This window comes from Zootoca vivipara, chromosome 9, assembly GCF_965207765.1.
Source record: "Zootoca vivipara chromosome 9, rZooViv2.hap1.1, whole genome shotgun sequence".
NCBI lineage: Eukaryota > Metazoa > Chordata > Lepidosauria > Squamata > Lacertidae > Zootoca > Zootoca vivipara.
This window is the reverse complement of record NC_142592.1, coordinates 45,664,835-45,691,795: the sequence shown is the minus strand read 5'-3', so window position 1 is coordinate 45,691,795 and position 26,961 is coordinate 45,664,835. Positions and strand designations below refer to the sequence as shown.

Genomic DNA, 26,961 nt, shown 5'->3' with positions numbered 1-26,961 from the left:
TGCTGGGATGCATTGACTCTGCCAGCAAAGCAGCCCTCCCCTCTCAGCAGGAGGAGGAGCCTGGCTGGAAAGAAAGGCTGTAAAAGGAGGCGACAGAACCCAGCTTCTTCTTAGGACCAGGTATGGTAGAGTGTGTGAGGGCACATGGTTTTGCTGCTGGTGGAGCTTTAGTTACCAATACACCTGACTCAGTCCTTGCAGTATTGCTTACTGCTTGCAGCACAGTGGCTACCACAATGTTATTATATTTATCACGTAATATTATATATATTTTTATATTTATCATGTAAACCTGCCATCCTATTGCTCTTTCACACACTCGGAGGACATCACCTTCAGCCTGGCAAGGGGAAAGAAAGTTCAGTTCAGTTTTTATTACAGCAAAAGCCAGCAATACAGAATAACATAATTCCAAACGAAAGAAAATCAGCAATAACATCACCAGAAATAAAACAATTACACAAAGGGGATTTGCAATGTGTCATTCAATAGAAGGGATTTGTGTTTCTTGATAGCTAAAGTGCAGTATTTGGCCACGTTATATGACACTGGCTTGAGGAATCTTCCAGAAGGAATTTTCCTAAGAGTTCGGTGGGGGGGGGGGAATTCCAAATAATACTGCAAGGGTGTAAATTTTGATAAAAGGGGTAAAATAAGTCGAGCTCGTTCTTCACTATAAAATTCACAAAATAAAAGAATGTGAGTGACAGATTCTACCTTGTTACAGGTAGGTAGCCGTGTTGGTCTGGATCGAAGTAAAATAAAAAAAATTCCTTCAGTGGCACCTTAAAGACCAACTAAGTTTTTATTTTGGTATGAGCTTTCGTGTGCATGCACACTTCTTCAGATTCTACCTTGTTAGACATGCAAGAGCAAAGGCGCTCATGAATTGGTACCTGCATAAATTTACCGTACAGCACCGCTGAGAGCATTGCCTCAAAGCGGGCTCTAGAGAAGGCCCATCTATAAGCTTCGTTAGTGATGTTAGAGAAGGGGCAGCTGTAAAATTAGGCCACGATTTTAGACATCTATAATTCTCCGGGAGTAAGGCATCTTCTTGTTGTAATTCAACATCGTGAAGTCTCTGAGTAATAATTATGTTTTGCCTTGTTCAGAGTTCCATTAAAAAGATCTTCAGGATTTAGGCCAATTTGTTTGATCTTGTTAGTTGGGAAAGAAAGATACATACTGGCTCTCACCTTCCAGAAGTATAGCCAGCTACTGTACTCAGTTTCTGTGGCACTAAAGCAATTGCTACAGTTGTTGGGGTGTATGAAGTGTTACGATAGGGGGTAGTATGTCTGGTGGAGGACATATCATGCTCCTTCTGGAGTAGTTTGTCCACATTTGATCCCCACCCTGAACTCAGCTCTCACCTGTGGCTCCTAGAAGTTGTCAGCATGTGACAGTGAGCGACCACACCGCAGGAACTGCTTCGACTGGCCGGCTAAACCAGGCGAGGGTAGTCGATGGGTCTCAGAGCCTTGGTGAGTTAGTAATTTCCCCTGCATGAGAAGACAGGCTCTGGTGGATTGAGCTGACGAGACCAACCTGGGAAGGTGATGTTGCGTTTTCTATGCACTGGCGAGCTATGCAGCTTGAGCCAGGCTAGTGAAGTTACTGGATTTGTTCCCAGGAGAAAGGATGTCCTTGTCTCCCTATGCTCACGTGATGTTTTTCACTGTACTCTGTACACTTACACTTTCTATTTCGGCTAAGCAAGATGCCAGACGCAAAGCTGTACAGTGGTACCTCTACTTACAAATAACTCTACTTACGAATTTTTCTACTTACAAATGGAGCTCCGTCCGCCATCTTGGATGCGGTTTAGATAGGATTTTTTTCTACTTACGAATTTTTAGATAGGGCTGCTTCGACTTACGAATTTTTTCTCCCAATGCATTCCTATGGGATTCGACTTACAAATTTTTTTGACTTACAAATGTGTGTTCAGAACGCATTAAATTCGTAAGTAGAGGTACCACTGTATCTCTCTTGCTATATTAAAGTAGTTAAACACTACTTATTGATTCCTGTGTGTTGTTCTTCAAGGTGAAGGCAATCACAATTTGCTCTAGCTTCTGTTAGCTGGGGGGGGGGGCAGACTAACACCTCCCCGCCCCCCGGCTACAGAGTGCTAACAGGTAGCCCATATAGAAGGAAAACTCTGATCCCAACCCTCTGCTGCCTTGTGGGATATCTTCAGGAGAAGAAAAGGCAAAGGAGTAAACCCTACACAAATCCAGAGGGGAGTCCCTGAGATGGTTGGATGGCTCCCTGTACGCTTCCTTCCAGCAACTCCTGCAGCCAAGCTGGTGCCAAATGTACAGTGGTACCTCTACTTACGAATTTAATGCGTTCCGGACACACATTTGTAAGTCGAATCCCATAGGAATGCATTGGGAGAAAAAAATCGTAAGTCGAAGCAACCCTATCTAAAAATTCGTAAGTAGAAAAAATCCTATCTAAACCGCATCCAAGATGGCGGATGGAGCTCCATTCGTAAGTAGAAACATTCGTAAGTAGAGTTATTCGTAAGTAGAGGTACCACTGTATTGCTCTGCTTTCCTTTGGACCACACCAGCGAGGTCGAGAAGGAGGTATTGTCATCTGAGCAGTCCAGAACCTCCAGACACACTGGCCAGGCCTATGCCCTGGGGGGGAGGCCACTTTGGTGCTGCTAATGCAGCGATTTGACTTCACTCTACTGAAGGCAGAGGCGCATGCTATTGTCTCTGGAGACAGACAGGTGCCAACAATAGCAATTACTGCTACCTTACATAACAAAGAAGATCCTTCACAGACATGGCCAGGCCTATTTACTTAATAAAAGAAACTAGATGGGCCATTTTAGCAGTCATTCCTCTCTAGATCTCCATTGTAAAATTGCTGGGATGGGACCCTGTGCATCATTTTATCCAATCTCAGACTCATAACAATATGTTCCAGGAACAGAGTCCAGGAATCCTGACATTAATAACAAATGCTGGGCTGAGACCTGACTTTTGAACTGTTGTAATAATGCTGCGATATCATGACACTGATCGTGTAAGTTTAGAAATTAAAAATGGATCTAAGAAAACAGTATCCTGGGAAACTCTAGCTTTCCCACCAGCCATGATCCAACATCATACAAGATGGCTGGTGGAGGGCAAACTAAGCTGATTCTCTCATAGAGTGACAAAATACCTTGAGCTAGCCTCATCTGTAACTCCAACTGATCCTGTTCAGCAAGAATACGAGCCTGGTCTGGCAACAATGCACTCGATAATTAGTGGTGATCTTAGCGAGCTGACTGCATGCGTTATCATTCAGACTGTAAATTGTGTTGCTTTTTCTGATGCAGAAGTAATAAGCAGGAATGATTCCAACTGAAATTGCAGTCCAATACAAGGTGTTTACATGTGAGTGCCTGAAAGCCAGTCAACACCTCATAAACAGTTTAGCCAGCTTTGGGTTTATTATAATTGCAATTCTATGAAGTGCACAGAACAAGTGTGGGAGGTCTGGATCTTTGTTGTATGGCTATTAACTGTTTGAAATTGGAGGATGAGGCCTGGAGGGCTTTGGGATTTGGCTTGCTTTATACTGTGTCTATTTTGAGTCTGAAAGAAACTGGCCACAGGTATAGTTGAACAGCTACTGGGAGATTTTTTTTTATCTTGACTTGTAATTTTCATCACTTGTTGCAGCACCCTAGAATGTTTAACTCAGGTGTGGGGGTACCTCAAGGCAAAGGTCAAAATGTGGTCCCCCAAACCTCTCTATATGGCCCTTGGGAATTTCTCCAGGCCATGCTATTTCCTTGACTACACCTCCTGACCCCAGGCAACATCCCTCATCACACCTTCTTTATATTCTCTGAGTGTTTTTGCCTGTTGGAACATGTCATTGAAATCTGAGAATCCTCCATGATAGTTGTCTGGACCGAGAGGGGTGTGCAGGTGTAGTAACTACCCTACTGTACGAGCAGGGCCATCTTTAGCAGATGCTGCACCGGGGTGCAAATATCCGCCCAGCGCCCCCAAATTATCACAGATAGGAGGGGTGAAGCTGTGCACTGCCAGCCACAGGGGGGGGCAACTCTCCCCCATGTCGCTGTGGGAGAGCAATCCCCGCAGAGGCTTGGGAGGGAAGCTGCATGCCCGCCAGCCAGATAGTTGGCGGGATGCAGCTTCCGTCCTAAGCCCCTGCAGGGATCGCTCTCCTCACGCGGAGGCAAGCTGCACACCCACCAGCCATATGGTTGATGGGGCACAGCTGGCGGCGTGGAGGGAAAGGGGAGGCCGCCGGCAAAGCCGTGCAGCTCACCAACTCACTGGGGCGCCCCCGAAAGGCCGGTGCTCTGGCGCAACACACCACTAAGCCGTATGGGAAAGTCGGCTCTGTGTACGAGTGTGACATTTGCATTTGTGGCTCCACCCACTTCTGCCTCTGGCCCCACCCACCACTGGCATGTGGCCCTCAGACGGTTGCCCACATTCCAATATGGCCTTTAGCCTGAAGAAAGTTCCCCAACCTGGCTTTAACTAAATCTTCTTACAAGCTGCTAGGAAAACCAGATGCAACAGTGTGCTCACATCTTGTGTTTCCAATAGTTAGCAGAAGTGGGGAAATTTGGCAGAGGCCACATGCCATGCTGTAGTGTGCAGAACTGGGGGAAAATCTGCACCTGCTGAAATTCCATTTTCTTTTTTTCTTTTTTACATATCCGATGATCTATAAACAGATGGAGGGTTCAGCTTAAGGGCTGGAGCTGGTCCTTTCATCTTTGTGGTCCAACTCATTCCAACTCTATGATTGATGATGACTGTGAAAAGCCAAGTTCATGAAGCAAGGTCATAAGAGACTTGAATGTGACGCTGCTGGAGAGGTAAGAATGTTGACAGCGGATCTGGTTGCTACAGGAGGTTTGTTTGTTTGTTTGTTTAGAGTTATAGGTTGCATCTCTGTTTGGCATGTCCAAGGCAGCAAACAAAATGAATGCTTTGCATAGCTCATGGCAAAATCTTAGCAAATGTAAGATTCATCATATGGAAGATAATTCTTGATGGAAACTTAAAGCACAGGAATTGGCTGCCCTCGTGGCTATTGTCAGCTAAATTTATTTCCATTGTGGCAGAAATGATGTTAAACTTGGGTGTGGGTGTGTACACACACACACAGTGAGACAGAGAAAAAAAGATTATGCCAGGAATATTATAAAGACTGTAAATCACTCTATCTGGAACTTAGTACAGTGGTACCTCGCAAGTCATGGGACCCAGGTGGCGCTGTAGTTAAACCACTGAGCCTAGGGCTTGCTGATCAGAAGGTCGGCGGTTCGAATCCCTGTGACGGGGTGAGCTCCCGTTGCTTGGTCCCAGCTCCTGCCCACCTAGCAGTTCGAAAGCACATCAAAAATGCAAGTAGATAAATAGGGACCGCTACAGTGGGAAGGTAAACGGCGTTTCCGTGTGCTGCTCTGGTTTGCCAGAAGCAGCTTTGTCATGCTGGCCACATGACCTGGAAGCTATACGCCGGCTCCCTCGGCCAATAATGCGAGATGAGCGCGCAACCCCAGAGTCGGTCACGACTGGACCTAATGGTCAGGGGTCCCTTTACTTTACCTCGCAAGACGAATGCCCTGCAAGATGACTTTTTCACAAGACGAATGTGTCTTGCGATCTGATGGTGACTCACAAGACGAATTCATTTTGCGAAAAATTCATCTTGCGAATCGCGGTTTCCCATAGGAATGCATTGAAATTTAATTAATGTGTTCCTATGGGCAAAAAAAAAGAAATTTCAATGCATTCCTATGGGAAACCGCGATTCGCAAGATGAATTTTTCGCAAAACGAATTGACTCGCAGAACGAATTAAATTCGTCTTGCGAGGTACCACTGTACAGTATATAGTAACACAGCAAGGAACTGAATGAGAGAGAATCTATTATAAACTTTCTATAAACACTTAGCAAAGAAAGCAGAATATACACAGAACAGAGGTTGCAATTACCAGCATTTGCAAGGAGGAGAGGAAATGGACCTCTGTTTGAAATGGCAAATCAGATCAGGTATATGAGATCTCATAAGAACATATGCAAGCTGGAATTGTTTATGTGCTACATAGGTAAATAGTGCTTCACGCATATTCCTCAACTGTCCTGGTTTAAGCAGGACACCCCAGAACTACAGAAGTCATCCCAGGTTCTGATTGGATCCTGGAATGTCCTGTTTTTCGGTCCATCACAGTGTTGTGAGTCAACTGGCTCAGGCCAGAGCGTTGGACCAAAAGATGCTCATTTTTGGGTCTTACGCTCTCTTGTGAGTCACCTGGCTCCCACAAGAGCTTGGGAATGAAAAAATGAGCATCCCAATTTTGATCAGTGGGATGTTGCAGGGTATGTTTTAGATCACATAAGCCTGTTAGCTACACTCTCCTCTTCCACAGTTAGCCAATGGCAGCACAGTTACAGGTGGAGCATGGAAAATCGAAACTTGGGTAGTATTCTTGGTTGTTTCTACTCTGGTTCCTGCAGTTCCGGAGTCTGCAGATTATTAGAAGCATATGAACTATGGCTCACTAGAGAATTGAGGCTCCCTGACGGCTACAAATATAGCATGAAATCTCCCTTAATGGCTTTCAGACTTGTTGCATGAGGTTTGGGATACAGATAAAGGGCCTAGTTCTAAGTAGCGTGTACTAGGAAGTTGTTTAATTTTGGCATATCTTAAAGGAATGGCCCTTGATGTTTCAGACCATTACAGCCCTTCAGAACATAAAGAACACCCTTTATTTTAGAACCTTGGCTCTTAACATTTACAGCCGGCTGTTAAATAAATACTGTATACGCATCCCTTTACATTTTGAAATATTACTCTGACCAGCCTAGATAGGAAGCACAATGATACCATCTTGTGGTCAGTTCCCTCAAATCCTAATCTGCAGACACAGAAAGTGCAATCTTCTTTTCGAAGTGTACAGATCTATATAAGCTGAGCTGTGAGCTCACTGTGTAGAGAAGGCACTGCCCTTGTTGAGCTTAGCCAGGGGCAGAGGAAAGGGTGTGTGGTGGGGGTGATGCGTCCCAGGTGTCACCACTGGGGGGGGTGACAAAATACCAGGCGGCACTCACCGCGGGGCCTGCAGCGCGCTCAAACCACACGAGTGTTGCAGAGTTATGGGAGTGATGCGGTAGCTTGAGTGCCCGCAGACTCCGCGCTGCTCCAAACAGTCCGTCCGCTGCCTCCCCCCCACCCCCAGCTGTAAGGTGGCTGAGTGGGAGGAGGTAAGCAGACTCCTCAGGGGCCCCACGGAGCATTCTGCCCTGGCTTGCCCCGCCCCTGAGGGCAACTGGCCCCACCCCTGGGTGGGCACACACACCGCCCCAGGCACCTGATTGGCTTGCTCCGCCACTGAGTTTAGGCATACAACCTTCTCTTTCTGACCAAGCTGAGGGGAAACCGAATTTATGGGTTTACAGAACAACCCCACAGTGCTGATTGCTTGGATACCAGTGATATTACTAATCCACCTCCCTCAACAGTATTTAAAAATGGTTGAAGCATGGGGGAAGGAAAAGACAGATAACTGAATCAGCATTTAATTGCAGGACAGTACATCTTTAGAATGAATGCATTGTGGAGATGGGATGGGGAAAATACTGACTGATCTGAGATGAGGGAGGATGGGGGGTGGGAACTGTGTGGAACCTGGTTTGCATGTTTACTTGGATAAAGCATGTGTAAATGCAATCCTATCCTTGTGTATACCCAAACGGAATAGAAATAAGTGCACACTGTTTCATAGTGTGTTTAATGTTAAGGTTCTGTATTCATACCACTGCTAGCCCATGCAAGTGCTTAAGACATGGGCAGAACCCGGGCATATATACTAACAGTTAATATGTTTTCCTTCCCTGTAAGCTGCCCAGTGAATTTAGTTGATGAAAATTTAATTTTTAAACAAATAATTGTAGTAGCTGCTGCTGTGCAAGGCAGAAAGATCAGATGGGTTGTTGCTGAAGGTTGTCTAGTTAAACAGGAATAAGACAGGGTTAATGTAAAAGGGTTGAGGTCTATTTTCTGACTGCTATTCATCCACCCATAGGAAAAGACACATTACATAACAGAAACATTACATTACATCTCTGGCAACTCAACGGCACCGATGCAAATACTTTCCACACATGGAGTCTCTAGAGACTAATTATTTTTCTTCGCTTTAGGCTAAGCAGATAGTCTTCATCCTATTCAGGTGTGACGGTTATTGTTTTCAGAAAAAAAGTGTGGGCATCCTGCAGTACCTTATTTTGACAGGGGAGGGGGAGGTTTCAGATCACACACAAAGCAGCTATGCCCACATGGAGAGCCACGTCATCTGCAAAAACCAGCTGTAATAATACTTTGCATTTATGTAACCTAACCAGGGCCAGCCCTGCCATGGAAGAGCAGCAAATGCTTAGTTATTTAGGGAGCAATCCTATACACAAGTTACCAGGGCAAAGCAGTCCAGTGTCCAATGAAACCAAGGGAAAGTTACACCAGACCCAAACACCGCACAGAAGTGGGGCTTCAGCTGGCTAAGTGGTCCAAAGCCTGGCAGAGGGAAAACAAGCCTTTAAAACACTGCTTGACTTATGTCACCCTTTTTTCCATTTTATGTCGGGTTGCCAGGTCATGTGACTGAGCTCAATGCGCTTAGGATCCTGCCTAACCCCCACCCCACCCTGGTTCTGCCCCTACCAAGAGCCCCAGAATGCCCAGTTTTCAGGACGCCTTCAGAGCTGCCAAGCAGGCTGAAACGGAATGGGGAAGATATGCTGCCATGGGGAATGGGGAAGATAGCTGAGCTAAGAACAAAGGAGTATCTCCAATGTACCCCAGCTGCACTGGAAACCTCCCAGATTAGCCGGAGATCTGCTGGATCCTAACTCGTTCATCCTGGTCGATCTTGCTATAGGGTTGCTCCCTTAATCTAATGCAGAACTCTAAATTAGGGATGAGTGAATCTTATCAGTTTTGGTTTCTCATTTTTCAAAACTTAATTCCAGTTTGCCCCATTTCTGCATATATTTGCAGTTTTGTGTGCATATATATAGCGTCCACATGAAAATTTGTATGCATTTTGGGAACCATTACTCCCAATATATGCATTTATGTATGCAATTTTGCCTAATCTATGCATTTTTACAAGCAATTTCCCCTTGTGCAGGGGTGTAGGAAGATAGGGGCGGTGAGGGTGGGGCGCCCCGGGCGGCACGATCCCAGGGGCGCCATTGCGGCTGCCCGCCCTGCCCCCAAAATGCGCGCCCCACCCCCAAATCGCAGCCCCACCCCACCCCCAAAATGCATGCTGCAACCCGCCCCAAAACGCACGCCACATCCCTGGGGGCAGCGGGCCTGCTCTCCACCCCCCATGGCAGAGCATGAAGCTCCGCCCCTGCCCCTGTGAGATGAGTTCCCTCTGCTGCTTTTCAGGGCTCCTTTGCTGGCAGCAGGCAGAAATGCATCTGGTCTGGTTTCCCCTTGAATAAGGAAATGCAGCAATGGGGAACTCTTCTCCCTGGTTGAATTTCCCACCTGTTCTGCTGCTCTCAAGAGCGTGGACAGCCTGCCTGAAACAAGGTAGCCATTCTAGCTATGCCTTCTTAATTGTTCTGGAGCCACATAGCAGTTAGCAATATAATGCTCCCAGCCTCTGGCCAGTAATGCAGTAGGAGTCCACGGTGCAGCCTTAACAAGAGAAGGGCATGTGCTTCTGCTTCTATCACCAACCTCTACAACAAGAAAACTGTAAAGATTTTAGTGCCTGGCAAGCCAAAGTGAGCTCCCTGCAGTGACTGCCCTCACCAGAGTCTTTAAAGGTGTTTGCTGCTTATATTTAACCACTTGAAGTTAACAGAGGCTTTTGGAAGGATGCAAATCTCCCCCTAGCAAAATGGCGTTTTTGGAGGGGGGTGTTTACAAACACACACAGAGAAAGACCCGTGTCCATATGCACACACAGGCTCCCACTTGCTCTCCTGTGCTGGTGGTTGTTTTTCAACCTCTCATTTGGAGACCAACTGCAGCTTTCAGAGCTTAGGCCTGGCAGCCAGGCTACCTGGATTTAGACCCAATGCCTAAGAAGGAGTGATTGATTGCAACTGTAGGATAGCGACTTCCCTTGTTGTCTCAAATGCCTGCTGGGGTGTTGTTGTTTTTTTGGAAAGAAGGCTAAATAAAGGAGAACCAGGGTGAAGCAGAAAATATAAATCGCATCACACTTTCTCAGGCTCTTTGTTTCGACCAGCTGTAACACAGCAAAGCCAGAAAATAATCCTCAAAATGTGGGGAGGGCAGCCAAAGGCAGCCAAAATGAACACCAGCTTTCTAGCAACAGTTCAGGGGCTTTTCTTGGTTTTTTCTTTGCTCGTAACCAATAAGATACTATTCTGTCTCTACTTTTACTATTGCAAAGAGCAATTTAGCACCTAATCTAGTTAAGCACAGCCACTATGAGTCAAGGCCAAACAAAACAATACACAAGAGGCATACAAGCCAATTTCCCTGGGCTGGGTTTTCTTCCTTCCTTTGCCAGTTTCAGACCAAAACTTGGAAGGGGAGAGGCAGTTTAACCTTTCCCCCTTTTGCCATTGGTTCACACAAAATGAGCCTCCCCCCAAGTGGCTTTTTCTTCCTTTGAAGGAAAATGTTCAGGGCAGCCATATACCTTTTCCCTGGCAGGCAAAAAAGCAGAGCCCAAAAAAATGCCATGGAGGGGAAGGGTTAAGCAGCTTTTGCACTCTCACTTGCAGCCCCAGTAAGCAAACAAATAAGATTAGGAGGGGTTTCCACATTCTATTTTAAATTACTGTACTGGTTGCTTATTTCTTTTGCTGATATTTGCCTGTTTGTAAGCTGCCTGGATTATTTTGTAGAAGGAGGGACCACTCTGACCAAATCTCATATAATAAATAATAATATATCAATAATATAATAAATAATATAATATAATAAATAATAATATATCAATCAAATGGCATCAAAAATGGCATCCAGATATTTAGAATCATAGAGTTGGTACCCTGTGGATAATCTAGTGAAGCCCAACCCCCTGCAATGCAGGAATATGCAGCTGTCCCATATGGGGATTGAACCTGCAACCTTGGCTTTATCAGCACCATGCTCTAACCAGGTGAGCTATTTTATCTGTAACTTGAGAACAAAAACCTGCCCTGTTGTTCTCTGTTCTCTTTGAGATAGGATGTATGAGAAAATATTTCTAAAATGGCTTCTCCATATAGTAAGTGTTAAAGAACCATACTTTGATGAAGGAAGGCTATAAATATGCCTAATAAACAAATATGTTTGTTTTGAGTTTATCACTCTAAAAACCTGTTCATTTTCTTCCTCTGAGATCTTGAAAGGACAGTTTAATTGAGGTTTTGAAGCATATTTAAATGGACCCATGGAATTAATTGCATGATCAAATAAAATCTGGTCTAATTAAAAATATGTTAATGGCTTGAGAGCTTTGTCTATCTTTCTCTCCTCCAGAAAAATCAGCTTTGTGCTACCACTAAAGACTTTAGTTTTTAGTGTAGTTATTAATAACATGGTCAGACCCAAGTTTCGCATGAACAGCATACTAAGGACTTGGTGGATCTTCTCTTTTTTGATGATATATTTAGTTCTGAGGACTTTGTGTGTTTGCTATGTGTATTTTTATGCTTCCCTTCAATCATATGCCCAGAGTGGTTTGCTAGAACGAATGAAAGAAAGCTGCAGTCCCACATCCACTATACCGGGAGCATGGCCAGGAATTCAATGGAATTTTCTTTTGAGTAGTCATACATACAGTTTCACTCTAAACATTAGTTGTTCTGAAAGATGGGCTAGACCCTAAAAATTGGGGTATTTAACAAGGCAACTGGACAGTTGCCTTGGAAACTGATGCACAGGGTGCAGGCACAAATGATTAGAGGCATGCATGGGTAAGCAGGCCACAGTGGAAGAAAGAAGATTATCCCAAAAATATGACAGTGGTGGGGATTTATGATCCTCCAGATGATCCTGGACTACATTTCCCATTATCCCTGACCATTGGCCACACTAATTGTGGCTAATGGGAGTTGGAGTCCATCTGGGAGGCCACAGGTTCCCCATCCCTGGTATACAGATATGATGAGAAGGGGGTTTGGTCTAATTCATGGAGGATACGACTATCAAGGGCTGCTATTCATGATGGCTATCTACTATCTCCAGAAACAGAGACTCTGAATCCAGTTGCTTAGGATCAAAGCTCTCTGCACATTTGTCCTGCTTATGGGCTTTCCAGAGGCATGCAGAACAGATACTGGAATAGATAGGTCTTTGGACTAAGTCAGTGGTGCTGTGCTTATGCTCTTAGTCAGGCATCCCCAAACTTCGGCCCTCCAGATGTTTTGGACTACAATTCCCATCTTCCCCAACCACTGGTCCTGTTAGCTAGGGATCATGGGAGTTGTAGGCCAAAACATCTGGAGGGCCGCAGTTTGGGGATGCCTGCTCTTAGTCCTTAGAGGGGGGCATTTCTAGCATTATAGAAGAGCCAGGGAAGAGAGTAAGGGCCATTTCTTCTTCTCTAATGGAACTCACCCTTCTCCCCTGCATAGCCCCATCAGGTGCAATGTGGCTCGTAGAGGAAATGGCCCAGGGTGTTTGCAACAAGCCAATAATAAGTGGGCTGTTATTCCCAGTGGATCTAGTTCCTGAGAATTACAAAAGGCTTTTAAAAAAAACACTGGTGGGAGGAAGGGTTATGCTTGATGCAATTAGCACTCAATTCCAGAAGACACTGCTGAGATGAATAGCTGAAAAACATGTTTTTAAGAGATTACATGTCACTGATTCCAAATGCTGTTGTGATTAAAAACTCTGGGGCAGAGCTGTGCATCCAAATATATAACCTGAGAAACATGTGCTCCAACATTCTGCACTCTCATATACCTACTGTGTGTTGCTAAGCATCATGCAGAGGCATCTCTAACACAAAGTTTGGTCCAGAGGGCCAATTAATTTGGGGTGTGTCGTTGTGGGTAGCACAAAAGGAAGGGATAGGAATAGTAAGGTTGGAGGCATATCTGACCCATTGGGCCAATCCATCAGGGAGTTCTTCTCTGCAAGCCCCATTGAAATGAACTTGCACAGATTGAATTAATTTCAGCAAGGCTTGTGCAAGCAGACTTTCTGGGGAATCCTGTCCTATGCCAAGCAGATAGGACAGCAATGCCACAAGTTGCCTCTTCTGCTGCAGGCACAGAATCACTTTAGGGCAGCCTTGGCACCACAAGATGGTTTGCGAAACTGTCAAGGCTGGATTTGGTCCCAAGAGGGCTCACCCCACATTTTGACACCAAACCTGAGGGCCAAAGCTCCTTAGGAAGGTCTACACTGCTGTAGGACAGCACTGAAATTGAATGTTATGGCCATCTGTAGAGGTAAGCTAGGCAAAGTGAGTACTACTGGCCCAAGGTCATCCAGTGAGCCTCGTGGACGGGTAGGCATTTGAACTTAGCCCTCCTAGTCGAACAATTTAAGGCTGTCATTTTCTTGCATTGCAGTCCGTGTCCTGATACAGTTCTCCCTCTTCAGCCCAGCTCCCAACTTCTGTCTATTTATACTTATTTATCCAATGCAGGCAGAAAATGAGAACGAACAGAACTCCGCCAACATATCAGCCATTCTCAAGATATCCAAAGAGGTGGAGAGGCAAGGCAGCTCTCACGTAGGCAACAGTCAGGGCCTGAGATACTTCATGGATTCAGGCCCAGTAATTTTCCACTCACATGAGAACACAGAGGACTGAACTGCCATGGGGCTGTCCAATTTCAGTTCCTTTTCATGGCAATGGCAGGTAGATGACCAGTGTGGAGTTTTCAGGGGCACCAGTTCCTGAGGGCTGAGCAGCTTTGGGCCCTCTCAATATCTTTTGGGAGCCTGGGGGACCCCACTGTTGAGGAGGCAGAGAAGGTTGTGCGCAGAGTCGAGCGCAGAGCCGAGCATGACGTGGCTCTACTAGCCAGCTCCTTCTCATCCTCCTCCTGCCGCGGAGGGGAAGGAGGGTGGGAGCAGTCTACTGCCAGTGGTGGCACCAGGAAGAGGATGAGGAGGAGTATGATGTCATGCACGATGTTGGCCCCCGGCCATCGCCCTCACAAGCTGGCACCTCTGGAGGTTTCTATCAATCAGGTAATGGGTACAGAGTGTGGACCGGCAGAAAGCATTCTCTGTCATAAGCAAGATAGTCAGAACTGAGGGAAAGCGAGTGGCTGTCTGTTAGAGTCAAGGAGGGGGATGAAGTCCTTCATTGCACAAGATCTAAGTCAATTGTGGAGTTCCCTGCCTCCTTGATAGGCCTATCAATGCCTCTTAGAAATGAGAAGGACCAAAGAAAGGAGATACAGGAATCAGCACAAAAATGAGATAAAACAAGGGTGGGGGTTGCTCAGGTAGTACTGTATTTTTCTTGGGGTGCTTCCAGATGGGTGCTCATTGTGTGATGCCTGCTCTTCATATGCATGCAGGTTTGTTGGTTTGTTGCAATATCTACAAGTCCTTAGTATCAAAATCTACAAGTCCTTAGTATCGGGGGGGAAAGCAGAGACATCACCTTGCCTACAAAGGTCCGTATAGTTAAAGCTATGGTTTTCCCAGTAGTGATGTATGGAAGTGAGAGCTGGACCATAAAGAAGGCTGATCGCCGAAGAATTGATGCTTTTGAATTACGGTGCTGGAGGAGACTCTTGAGAGTCCCATGGACTGCAAGAAGATCAAACCTATCCATTCTGAAGGAAATCAGCCCTGAGTGCTCACTGGAAGGACAGATTGTGAAGCTGAGGCTCCAGTACTTTGTCCACCTCATGAGAAGAGAATACTCCCTGGAAAAAAACCATGTTGGGAAAGATTGAGGGCACTAGGAGAAGGGGACGACAGAGGACGAGATGGTTGGACAGTGTTCTCAAAGCTACGAACATGAGTTTCACCAAACTGCGGGAGGCAGTGCAAGACAGGAGTGCCTGGCGTGCTATGGTCCATGGGGGTCACGAAGAGTCGGACACGACTAAACGACTAAACAACAACAAGTATCGAAATGCCTGTTTGTATAGTATTCCCATTTAATATGGATTTAACAATTTCCTGAGGAAATCTGCTGTATAAGAAGCCTGCACTAACGACCTGTTTGCGATAAGAAGAAAGTTAAGAAGAGTCCAGTGGGATCACATCAAAGGCCCATCTAGTCCAGCATCCCATTGCACAGGGAGGCCCACCAAGCCCCTCCGGGAAGCCCCAGGCAGGACATGAGCACCATTCCCCTCTCCTGCTGCTGTGCCCCAGCAACTGGCATTCAGAGGCATCTTAACTAGTTGTCATTCGTAGCCTTAGCCTTCATAAATTTCATCTAATCCCTCTTTAAAGCCATCTAAATTGGTGGCTGTCACCACATCTTGTGGAAGCGAATTCCATAGGTCATCCGTGTGCTGTGGCAAAAAAAGTATTACTTCCTTTTGTCTGTCCTGAATCTCTCACCATTCAGCTTCACCGGATGACCCCCGGGCCTTAATTTTAAAATAGAGGGGGAAAGAGATTCTGCACCCTTTTTCTCCATAGCTGAGAGGCCAGAGTGTTGCTTTAGGATCAGTTTTTGCAGATCATGGGTACCAAGAGTAAAAAAGAAGTTCTAGTGCAGGGGTCAGCCATCTTTTTCAGCAGGGGCCGGTCCACTGTCCCTCAGACCTTGTGGGGGGCCGGACTATATTCTGAAGGGGGGGAAATGAACAAATTCCTCTGCTCCACAAATAACCCATAAATACATTTTAAATAAAAGGGCACATTCTTCTCATGTAAAAACACGCTGATTCCTGGACTGTCCATGGGCTGGATTTAGATCCGGCCCCCGGGCCTTAGTTTGCCTACCCATCCTAGTGGTCCCCAGAGATCAATGAAGAAATGACGAGCAAGGCAGGATTAGGGCTCTTGGAGTGAAGGTCAAATGCAGCAACACATGATCCCCTGAACCAAAGCAAGCATTCAGACAGATTGCAAGGAGGCCCCGGCTTCTGTTTCTAAGCATTTATTTTTGAGAGACAACATCCTATTTACCTTTGTTTACATTTTCTGATGCCTGACTTCTGCTCATCTACTTCTCACAAAATAACGTTTGCTTTTCTCGTTTAAACTAGGTAACTCATTGGCAGGGTGCTGAGAGGGTTCCTTTCAACTCAAGTAATGTGAGAACTGGCCTTCAAGCCTTGTTTAGGGGGTATGAAGGTGGTTTCTATTTCCACTTGACATTTCAAGCCCTGGGAATCACACAAAACTTTGCCAGTGTATTTCAATCCATGAGTTTAATGGCCAAGCTCTTTCGTCCTTGCAGTGTGTGTGTGTGTGTGTGTGTGTGTGTGTGTGTGTGCACGCGCACACAACATGCTGCTCGTCTGAGCAGCTAGCACCATTTTATGCCCTGCTTTTTCATAGGTCTATAGTTTCAAAAGCCAACTGAAGTGCAGAAGAGAACACAATCGTTTCCACTGCTACCTTTGTATGACTTTGTAGTAATCTCAATAATCTGGCTAATTGCCCAGCCATGACTCAATGTTACAGCTATTGCAGCCTGTGAAGCTGATCTCGAAATGGACTGGAGCCACACTTAGAGGTCATCTGTGGTGCCTCAGAACTAGCTTATTTGGGTGGGTCTTGAAGGAGAAACGAGCAGAACAATTTCATTTTTAGGGACGCAGTTGGTGGTTTGTTTGTTATTCATGAAGCCATCTTTAAACCACCCTTGATCAATCAAGGTGAATTACAAATAAGGCCAAAATGCTCGTGCTACAACCATAGAATGTAACAACATGTAATAAACCATAAAGGATAATGAAAGCATTGTTAAAAGGCAGTAAAAACCACAATACTATGTACTGTATTCTTAATTGTGTGCATAAGTTTGATGGAATAGAAAAGTTTTCAGCTGGCATTTATAAGTCAATACAGAAGGTGCCTGCTGAATTTTGCTTGGCAGAATATTCCACAAAATTGGGCTGATGACACTAAAGGCGCCTCACAAGAGAACAACCAAAGGAGCTCTAGCAGATGATCTCAAGCTCAAATAAAAGGATTCAGATAATCCTGGACCCAAGTTGTTCAGGGCTATGTAAATTAATACAAGGACCTTGAACTTGGCTTGGTAGTCGATAGGGGCAGCCAGTGCAGATGCTTTAATGGTGTCACATGTTGTCAGCCAGATGCCCCCATCAGCAATCTGGCTTCAGCATTCTGCACCAGCTGGAGCTTTCAAACCAGGCCCAAGGGCAGCCCAGCATGCAGCACATTGCAGGAATCCAGCCTTGAGGTTGCCAACTCAGTGGCCAGGCTTAGCCTAATGGTTAACCCAGCCCTGAGCGTATGGAGGAGGAGCAGGAGATTGCCGAAACAGCTGCTGACCTCCACATTATACAACAAGGACTACAGGGAGCAACCCTGCTGCTCACAATATATAATATTCTTAATATAGTCGCTCCTACGTGGCGGTTGCCCCATTCAGACTGACAAGAGCAACTGCTGTAGGTGCAAAATTTAGCTCGCTTGCAAGCCGAGGCCTGCATCCACAAGGAGCAGTTGCTCATTCATTCAGGGAATGGCATTATGTCGAGCGGACAACAGCAGATCTTTATTTAAGGCACAGCTCCTTCAGCAACAAACAGCATAGCAGGGAGGCAAAAACTCATCTGTCAACAGTGAGCGGGAGAATAGTTGGAATGCAAAAAAGGTAAGGTGAAATTTTATCGAACTGAGTTAAGTCAGTGGTGAAATATGCAAGCCTCTGAGTTATACACAGAACAACAGATCAAGTGAAATGAAGGCATTCTGGCAATTTGATATTTATTTTCCTTTCTCACCACCACCACCACCCCCCTTGGAGAGGCAGCTGGTATCTTTTTTGCCAAGCCTGTTAAGATAGGGTTGCCATACGTCCGGAATTTCCTGAACACAGCAATTGGAAACAGTTTCCAGGCAGAAATCGATGAAATGTCTGGGGGAATCCAGATGTCTGGTAACCCATGTTGGAAGTCTCAATTATGGCAGATTTCCTTAGATATAGCTGAAAAAGAGATTTTGCCCAAAACAGCTCACAAAAGCTCCGGATTTTCACTTTTTGAAATATGGCCACCCTAGTTAAGAGCCCTGCAGGATCATAACAGAGGCCTATCTAGTCCAGCATCCTATTCTCAAACTGGACCTTAGACAAGCTCCTGTCTTCTCAGAGGGGGCTGCCAGGCCTATCTGTTGCCTCTCCTCAGAGACCAGCAACTTTTGGCCCCTCCTCTCCTTAAACTCTTTCAATTTTGGTTGGTTACTGCAAGAGCTGTAACTAAGGTCTAGGGCTTGTCGACACTTTGCTGTGCCTAGAAAGCACGGGTCTAAGCAGTTTCCCACATGGCCCACTCCTTTCCACTCTTTTGTTATAGATCGGAACAAATGACAATCCAGGGGAAACCCAAATTGCTGTTTGCTCCGATTGAGCGCTAAAGAGCAATTTTCCCCAAGGGAAAGCAGGAAGACCAGAGGAAGTGTGAGCAAGTCCCTCATTGTTGTGTTTGCTGTTTCTCTGCTCCTCCTGCCCATCCTCTTTTATTATGGTGACCACATGTCCATCTTGCCATAAGACAGTCCTCTGTTGAAACAGTCCTCTCTCTGAAGGGCCACCTGGTCCAAATCTGGGTTATATATATTTTTAAGTCTACAAAGTTAGAAGAGGGGCTTTGAAGTTGTCCATCAAGAACAGCAGACTGAGCAGGCGTATGCAGTCACCTGGTCACCGTCTTCCCCACAATAGTGGAGATGCATAGTGTTTCTAAATCTCCAAGCTCCGCACCTGGGCTTTATTTAAATAAGAAACAAAACACAAACATTGAGGAAATAGGGTTTATTCAATTAAAAAGCACACCACTTGCCATTCAGTGTATCACATACTCAAGTCTGTAGCAACTCGCAGGGATTAGAGGAAGAGATACTTTTACATACAAGAGATACTTTTACATTTCATTAGCTGGGTCAGCATGGAAAACCTTGAAAATTGACTCCGTGTTCTTCTACATGTCTACTCAGAAGTTGGCCCAGTTGATTTCAATGGGACTTATTCCTAGGTGAGTAGGTATAGGGTTGCAGCTTAATTAAATGGAATTTAGTCTGGGTAGACATGCATGAGATTGCTTCTCTATCTTTTCAGAACCAATGTACTGATTCCACTGAAAAGTCTTTCCCCCAGGGCTGCATTTTTATTTTATTTTTTGATGATTTTGTCAATCAGTTAAAACCCTTTTGATCAGCTAAGGGGTGCCTGCAATTCTTTGGCCAGATTTTTTTAAAAAATAAAATGTTTAAGTTATTTTTAATACAGTATTAAAAATTACAAAATAACACAACCAGCTGGCGCCATCTTAGAAAAAGCATAGCGTGTTGTCTCACAAGCAGGAGAAAATGTTTCTGCTAAGATGGGGACTGTTACAGTACATTCATGTGTTATCTAAAAATAAGGTAGGTTTATAGCCTCCGAACTCTGGTTTTTATCCATATCCAGGTATACAGTTTACTCATCTGTTAACCAATTGACTGAAATACATATGGATAATCAGCTAAAACGCCTTCTCGGTAGTGGCACCCACCCTGTGGAACGCCCTCCCACCAGAGGTCAAAGAGAACAACAATTACCAGACCTTTAGAAGATATCTTAAGGCAGCCCTGTTTAGGGAAGCTTTTAATGTTTGATGGATTTCTGTATTTTATTTCTGCTGGAAGCCGCCCAGAGTGGCTGGGTGAACGTGGCCAGATGGGCGGGGTATAAATAATAAATAATATATTATTATTATTATTATTATTATTATTATTATTATTATTATTATTATGTGACAGCTTTAACTATTATTCCTCAGTGTTCAGTGTTGCTTGCTTTCTAAAGCTCTCATCCTCCTAAGGCAGATATGAACACTTAGCTTTGCCTCCTATAGCCCCAAGTTACCTGATGGCCATTCTTGGGGATTCAATAGTGTAGATATGCCAGAGAATTGGTGCTCTAGCATCCCTAATATGGCAACCTTCCCTGAGCACTGTGACATCGTATGATATGATGACATCAGTAGGACACACGTGAATGGCAAGGATGTGGGCAGGACCTGCGGGATCAAGACCATGCAGGTAAGTCTTGCAAGGAACATCACACACCCCATTCCTCATTTACCAGAAACGGGCAAATCTGTGGATTAATATCTGAATATATCCACAATTTCCTCCATCAAATGGTGGCAGAAAAAGAATTGCTGCTTGAAAATGTGAATTCTCTCTGAAGGCACATGTAGACAGGCACCAAGATTTTGATCCACCCCACCCACCAAGATGCTGATCCATCCCACCCACATATCCCCCCCCCCCCCGCCGCCACTTTGCAACTTTCTTAGAACAAGTTTACAGTAGATTGACCCCAGCCCCTGGTCAGTCTAAGAATAATTAGTTAATCGGTTCTAACTCAGGAATTCCTCTCCACAGGGGCTGTCAGATTTTGACCTTGAGATGTCATCCATTGTTTAGCAACTCCCTTCCCTCTCCCATCTGTTGCCAGATGGAACTGGGATCCTGTTTGGTACAGCAGGCAAGGAAGGTGAGTGGGAGGGTGGACCACGGGATGAATTCTACCAGGAGCAAATCCTGCTAGTCTTTCTATCTCAAGAGTCATTAAAACAGCAAGTAATACTGAATCTAAGCAGGAACTGGCAACCCTATCTTCTACCCGCCTTCTGAACAGCCTCGCCCGGCATTTTTTCACAGCTATTACTAACCACAAGGCGACCTTTCTCTATTGTGACATCAGACCGAGGATTATATCTCAGTGGATTTTTAACAAAGGCAACCATCTCTTATCTCTGTTGTATATAATCTTTATTCTACTAAGCCCAAAATTACAATGATTCGTGCTGAAGTTTTTTTAAAAAGCCTCAGTTGACAGCCCAAGCTACACATTACAGAGACAGACCTTCTGACACCATTCATATATTATGCAACGGTATGATTTAAAGAACCAGTAGGCAAGGGATGTTGAACTTCCCACCCACTCCCTGTCTATCTGACCATACCTTTTGCAAGAAAGGATCATTAGAGTTTGGCATCAGAGCCTAGCTGGAGGAGGAAAGGACTCTGGTGGAGGGGCCACTGGGCAGTAAGAGTGTTTGGCATGAGATGATTCAGCATTTCATGCCTACATGCCCATTTGATCTCATAAACCTCACTTCCAACCTTCAACTTTACATGGCTTCTTCTCTATACAGCTTTCGGTGAATGCTGAAGGTCTCTTTACCCCGGCTTTCCACATCTGAGATTTGTGCATAGGAGGCAACTCCTAGGTGCCGAGGTCCCTCCCCCCCCAATAAAATATTTGAAGGAACTGCTTCCCCAAAAAAAGTTGATGGTCATTGTCATTCAAATTGTGTGTGTGCTACAACTTGTGATCATGACTGATACAGGGAGGGGCTTACCTGCCCCAAGCAATATTTTATTCAAGTCGGCACCCCTGAATGCGTGTGTTTTCTGAGCCTTCACTATTCCTGTGATTATAACCTGTTTTAACTGTTTTTAATTTTTAATTTTAAACTGCTGTAACCAACCTGAGACCTGCTGGTGAAGGGCTGGCAATAATAATAATAATAATAATAATAATAATAATAATAATAATAGGGTTTCTTTTAAAGATGTGGGTCTTCTGTCATGTAACTTGAGCCTTTTATAGTGAGTATATATTTTTCAAGCTGGTGCCAAACTAAGTTTCTGCCATGAAAGGAGAATATTCTTCTGCTAGATTGATCACACACCCAAAACATGCTGCTCTATTTCTCTTCGTGACAGGGATGAGGAACTTGTGGCCCTCCAGATGTTGTTCGACTCCAGCTCCCTTTGGCCCTCGCCAGTGATGGGAGTTGTGGTCTAGCCACATCTGGAGGGTCACACACAGGCTCCCCATCCTTGCTGAAAGGGAACATTGCCTCCCATGCTCTCTATTAGCCCTGGAAGCCATGCTCCTTGTATTTGCTGGCCATGTCGTTGCGGAACAGCTCCAAGGCCTTCCTCATTGCCGCTTGCGAATCAGCCCCAAAGTCTGCAGAATGCTTTTCAGCAATGACGCCAACAATTATTTCGCAAATGAACTGTGCAGAAAGAATGGGAAGGGAAAGAGAAATATAAAGGTGGCAGCTTTCAAGGAAAGTACGTCTGATATATCAAAGCAGGGAAGGTTATTTTCTACATTTGGGTGGGCAGACGTCGGATTTTTGGATCTACTTTGACTTTTTACGAGAACCCCAAGATCTACCAACCAAAACCAATTACAAAAGGAATAGGAAAGTTCCCTGTCTGAAACTCTGGAGAGCACATGGACCAACATTCTCACTCAGTAGAAATCAACTTCCTATAACCCAATGTTTGTATATACCAGGGGTTCCCAAACTAAGGCCCAGGGGCCGGATACGGCCCAATCGCCTTCTAAATCCGGCCCGCGGACGGTCCGGGAATCAGCGTGTTTTCACATGAGTAGAATGTGTCCTTTTATTTAAAATGCATCTCTGGGTTATTTGTGGGGCATCGGAATTCGTTCATATTCTTTTCCAAAATATAGCCCAGCCCCCTCCCCCCAAGGTCTGAGGGACAGTGGACCAGCCCCCTGCTGAAAAGGTTTGCTGACCCCCTGATATATACAGACAGAACAGAACAGAAAAGAACCTCCCATTTCTCTCCTGCTTTTATCCTGGTCAATCAAGGACATTGTTCCACTACCCCCATACAGACATACACTGCTGCCTACCTCAAGATACTTGACCGGGATTTTGTGTGTGTTGGCGTGGGTCTGTGACAGGGGTGCAAGCTCTGCCTCGTGGTTCCCTTTCTGCTTTAGGATTTTGCCCAGGGCTGTCAGGACAGTCGTTCCATGCTTCTTGAGCTCTTCTGAACTCTTCATGTCATCCACCGTCTTCAGGTTTTTGAACTTGTCAAAGCGCTCCTGGGTTTCCGGGTGCTTCTGAAACATCCTGAAACAATTGAATTGAATAGCCCAGTAAATGTGGAGTAAATGAGTGGCGGCGATTAAACTCTGGCTATCCATCAAAGATGCCACCTGTAAGACACCCATAGCTTACCTGTATAATTTATGCTACCTGATATCAGAGTATCTGGGAAATTATGACAGTGTGAGAGTAACCCCTTCATAGGAAAATGGGAGTTTCAATCTTCAGAACGTCATTTGAATAACACTGCTGGGAATCTCATGCAATTTAATGGGGGCCACATTCCAACCTTTGTTGGAAGAGAAATGCTCGGTTTCTGCTCCAAAGCCCTTTAAAAAAAGCACCCTGAAGTCATCTCCCTATTTAAACAACTATTCATGTGCCTTTGAAGACAGCCTAAAAACTGAAGCTAGTGAGGAATGCAGCCACACAGCCATATTAATGGGCAGGGTGGGGTATTAATAATAATAATAATAATAATAATAATAATAATAATAATAATAATTTCTGCATGATAGCTTGCAACACCAGTTTTGCAGGATCTACCTATATGTTACCAGTCAGGCCCAATTCAAGGTGTTAACACAGAAAAGTCCTTAAGAGCCTGGAACTTACATATTTCTTGCAGTGCTTCTCCCCATATCAATAAGCCAAACCCTGAGAACAACTGGGCGGGGGATGCGTACAATCCCACCATTGACTGTAGGACATCACGCAGAGACCCAGAGCAGGGCCTTTTCCCTAGTTGCACCACAGCTAGGGAACCCTCTGTCTAGAGACTTTGACACAATTGGGATTTTGCCCTATAGCAAATATGCTCTTGTTATTTCAGAGCTTTCAGAGGCCATGTTTGCCTTGTCCGTTTTGGTCGTCTTCTTCTTCTTCTTCTTCTTCTTCTTCTTCTTCTTCTTCTTCTTCTTCTTCTTCTTCTTCTTCTTCTCCTCCTCCTCCTCCTCCTCCTCCTCCTCCTCCTCCTCCTCCTCCTCCACTCTTAGCCCAGTAAGAATATCTTATTCCTCTGTTGATTATAATTGTTTTATTGTTGTGGTTTAAAATGGCTTAGGATTTGTACTTCTGGTGTTCAGATTTGGCACACAGGAACATCGGAAGCCGCGTCATATCACACCAGGTCCTTGGCCCATCTAATTCAATATTAACTACACTGACTGACAGCAGCTCTCCAAGGTTTCAGACGGGAGGTTCTCTCAGCTACCTGGAGATGCCAGGGATTGAACCTGGGACCTTCTGCATGCAAAGCAGATGCTCTACCACTGAGCTATGGTCTTTGAATAACACATGTAAACCACTTTGAGGTCACCTTGTATCTGGCTGGCCATGATGGGGAACCAGAATGTAATCTAGACGGACTTTTCCAGCAGGGCTCTTCTTAAGCTTTTATGTCAATACTGCCTCCAGTGCCAATAGAACCAGGATCTTTCCTTTAACCCCAAATTTTTGTCACTCACCCTGCTTAGCTCCATTTCATTACAGGTATTCCAACCATCCAAAGCGTCTTTGCTAATAATAATGGAACTTCATCCTCGGGAAATTGCTTCCAGGTACTTTGTTGGATCCATGGCTTCCTCTTGTTTTGCTTGCACAAAGCTTGTACAGCGGTTAGACCGTCCCCAGTTTTTATTGAACATTCATTCTGATTTTTTCCATCCTAATGTGCCTGTGGCGTGTTTTCAATTTTTCTCTCTCATTCATTCATCCCACATTTTTCTCTGCATTTCCTAACCACAAAGTGGTTTTAAAGTGGATATGTTTGTGCTAGGGCCACACAGTCCATTAACTGTGCAAACATACATAAATGTGCAATATGCACTAGAATCCCTCCTGCAAAATAGTAACTGTCTGGAGGCATCCCATAATACCTGGAGAATTTTCTGTGCCCTTTTCCAAGAACCTCAGTTGGTTTGACATTCAGGAAGTAATAATGCAACTATGGTTCTAATCCTCTCTTTTATTATGTGTTAATGACTCAGTCAGTAATGTCAATTACAAAAGCAACCTATATCTTATAGCAGTAGAGATCTATTTTAAATGCTGATTAAAAAATGGAGACCAATAGGAATTAAAGCAGTCAGGTTTATCTGCAGAGTTATCTTCCTCTCTGTTCCACCCACATAATATCAGAAACTTCGCAACGTTCCTAAGCTGATTCTTAAAAATGCCACTATGCTAACTTCGCAAGAAAGCTGCTTCTCAGATTTCGGTCACCGGATTCTGCTTACCTGATGATAACTTCTTGCCCATGAGCAGGGAGGTCTGGTTCCACTTTCCCCCAGATGTCTACGACCTTCTGCCATTCCTGATCACTGAGCCCCATAATGTCACCGCTCGGGAAACAATGGAAAGTTCAGCTAAATAGATACAGTACAAGCAGCCTGTGTGTCCTTCCCCGAATGAATTGCAAGCAGAGAGATCTGTGGGCTTAAGAAGCTGACCTACTGATTGGCACCTGTCATTTGACAGCTCAGGTCTAGGTCACTCGGGTCAATTCCTCCCTCCCACCCTCTCTCTCTCTCTCTCTCTCTCTCTCTCTCTCTCTCTCTCTCTCTCTCTCTCTCTTTCGAGTCAGGTGCTATTGTGGCAAGCCCAGAAGATGAAATAATTGCTGTGTCTGGTACTGGGCTGGCATAGATCCCATGCCCAACAGAAAGGGCATCACCTAGGTTCACTGCCAAGAACCTGTTACTCAGTTTCCATCCTGAGAACACAGGAGATGCCACAATTTTGAGTTGCATATTTGAGGACCAAACAACAGATTGCACAGCGGCACTCGGCAGTGTGCATTTAGACGGTTCCCCCACCCGCACCGTGCCTTTTCCCATACCTAAATCAGACCCTAAGTTGTGGCGTGTGGAGCATACAGATACTTCACACTCACAAACACACACAGAAGGGGCTAATCGCAACATTTGATGAGGAAAATTGCGCATGAAGAAATGGGTAAATACCCGCTACATCAGAGCCTTTGCTCCGAGAAAAGCCAGAGACTTTGCAGCTAGTTTTAATTAAAAATAAAAACTTCAATCACTGATCCTATGCCCTCAGAACTACAGTTTCAAGAGTGCCAAGATTGCCCATGTTCTTCAGCAGGCACCCACTTGTCCTTGAGTGCTCTCTCAACAAGGACTGATAGAGTGAGAGTTCCCATCCTGTGTATTTTTGCCAACTGTGCGTCACCAGCCACATTCACACCATACATTTAAAGCACTCTGGTGCCGTTTTAAACAGTTGTGGCTTCCCCCAAAGAATTCTGGGAGCTGTGATTTGTTAAGGCTGCTGAGAATTGTTAGGAGACCCCTATTCCCCTCACGGAGCTACAAATACCAGGAGCGGTTTCATAATCAATCCCTTTTCCCAGGGAACTCTGGGGCCTGTAGCTTTGTGAGAGGACATAGGGAAACTCTCAGCACCCTTAGCAAACTACAGCTCCCAGAATCCTTTGGGGGAAGGCCATGAATGTTTAAAGTTTGTATCATAGTATTTTAAATGTATGGTGCAAATGTGGAAAACTGTGAGAGGTGTAAGACAACGGAAGATCAACCTTGTGTACTTGGTAGGCCTAGATCTGCATTCCCGCTCCTGAGCCAACACCACAGTTGGCCTCTTGTTTACTCAGAGGCCAGTTGCCCAGGTGCCTCTGTCGTGATAAACAAGCCTCAGAAGCACGTTCTGCAGTGACTGAGCAACTGCAAAACCTTTCTTCTTCCTTTGAAAGGGGTGGGGACACCAGTATTAAATATATTTAAATCAGGCATGGGCAAACTCGGCCCTCCAGATGTTTTGGGACTACAACTCCCACCATCCCTAGCTAACAGGACCAGTGGTCAGGGATGATGGGAATTGTAGTCTCAAAACATCTGGAGGGCCGAGTTTGCCTATGGCTGATTTAAATCATAGAAT

At 45.1% G+C, this 26,961-nt stretch overlaps 2 protein-coding genes across 3 annotated transcripts in view; one reads left to right on the top strand and one right to left on the bottom strand.

The window, feature by feature from the left end:
- The first annotated feature begins 17,545 nt into the window (after positions 1 to 17,545).
- Positions 17,546 to 26,961, top strand: part of LOC118091355 (apolipoprotein L2-like) — a 29,817-nt gene continuing 20,401 nt past the window's right edge. Inside the window, exon 1 of one of the 2 annotated variants that reach the window (XM_088676712.1) lies at positions 17,546 to 17,771. The gene's annotated coding sequence lies outside the window, so the exon portion shown is untranslated. The remainder of the gene's footprint in view (positions 17,772 to 26,961) is intronic. The other variant, XM_035128268.3, reaches the window with a different exon arrangement.
- On the bottom strand, positions 18,915 to 25,468 carry MB (myoglobin). The gene is made up of 3 exons (XM_035128272.3): positions 25,284 to 25,468; positions 22,848 to 23,070; positions 18,915 to 22,194 (listed from the first exon to the last, which is right to left on the bottom strand). The coding sequence occupies exons 1-3, from the start codon at positions 25,376 to 25,378 to the stop codon at positions 22,048 to 22,050; spliced, it is 465 nt and encodes a 154-aa protein (XP_034984163.1). The 5' UTR covers positions 25,379 to 25,468; the 3' UTR covers positions 18,915 to 22,047.

What these genes read in the sequence shown, in the direction of transcription:
- MB (XM_035128272.3), bottom strand. Translation starts at nt 25,378, where the DNA reads ATGGGGCTCAGTGATCAGGAATGGCAGAAGGTCGTAGACATCTGGGGG. An exon ending in GGGCAAGAAGTTATCATCAG is followed by an intron (nt 23,071 to 25,283) that starts GTAAGCAGAATC and finishes CAATTGTTTCAG; the next exon opens with GATGTTTCAGAAGCACCCGG. An exon ending in TCCCGGTCAAGTATCTTGAG is followed by an intron (nt 22,195 to 22,847) that starts GTAGGCAGCAGT and finishes CTTTCTGCACAG; the next exon opens with TTCATTTGCGAAATAATTGT.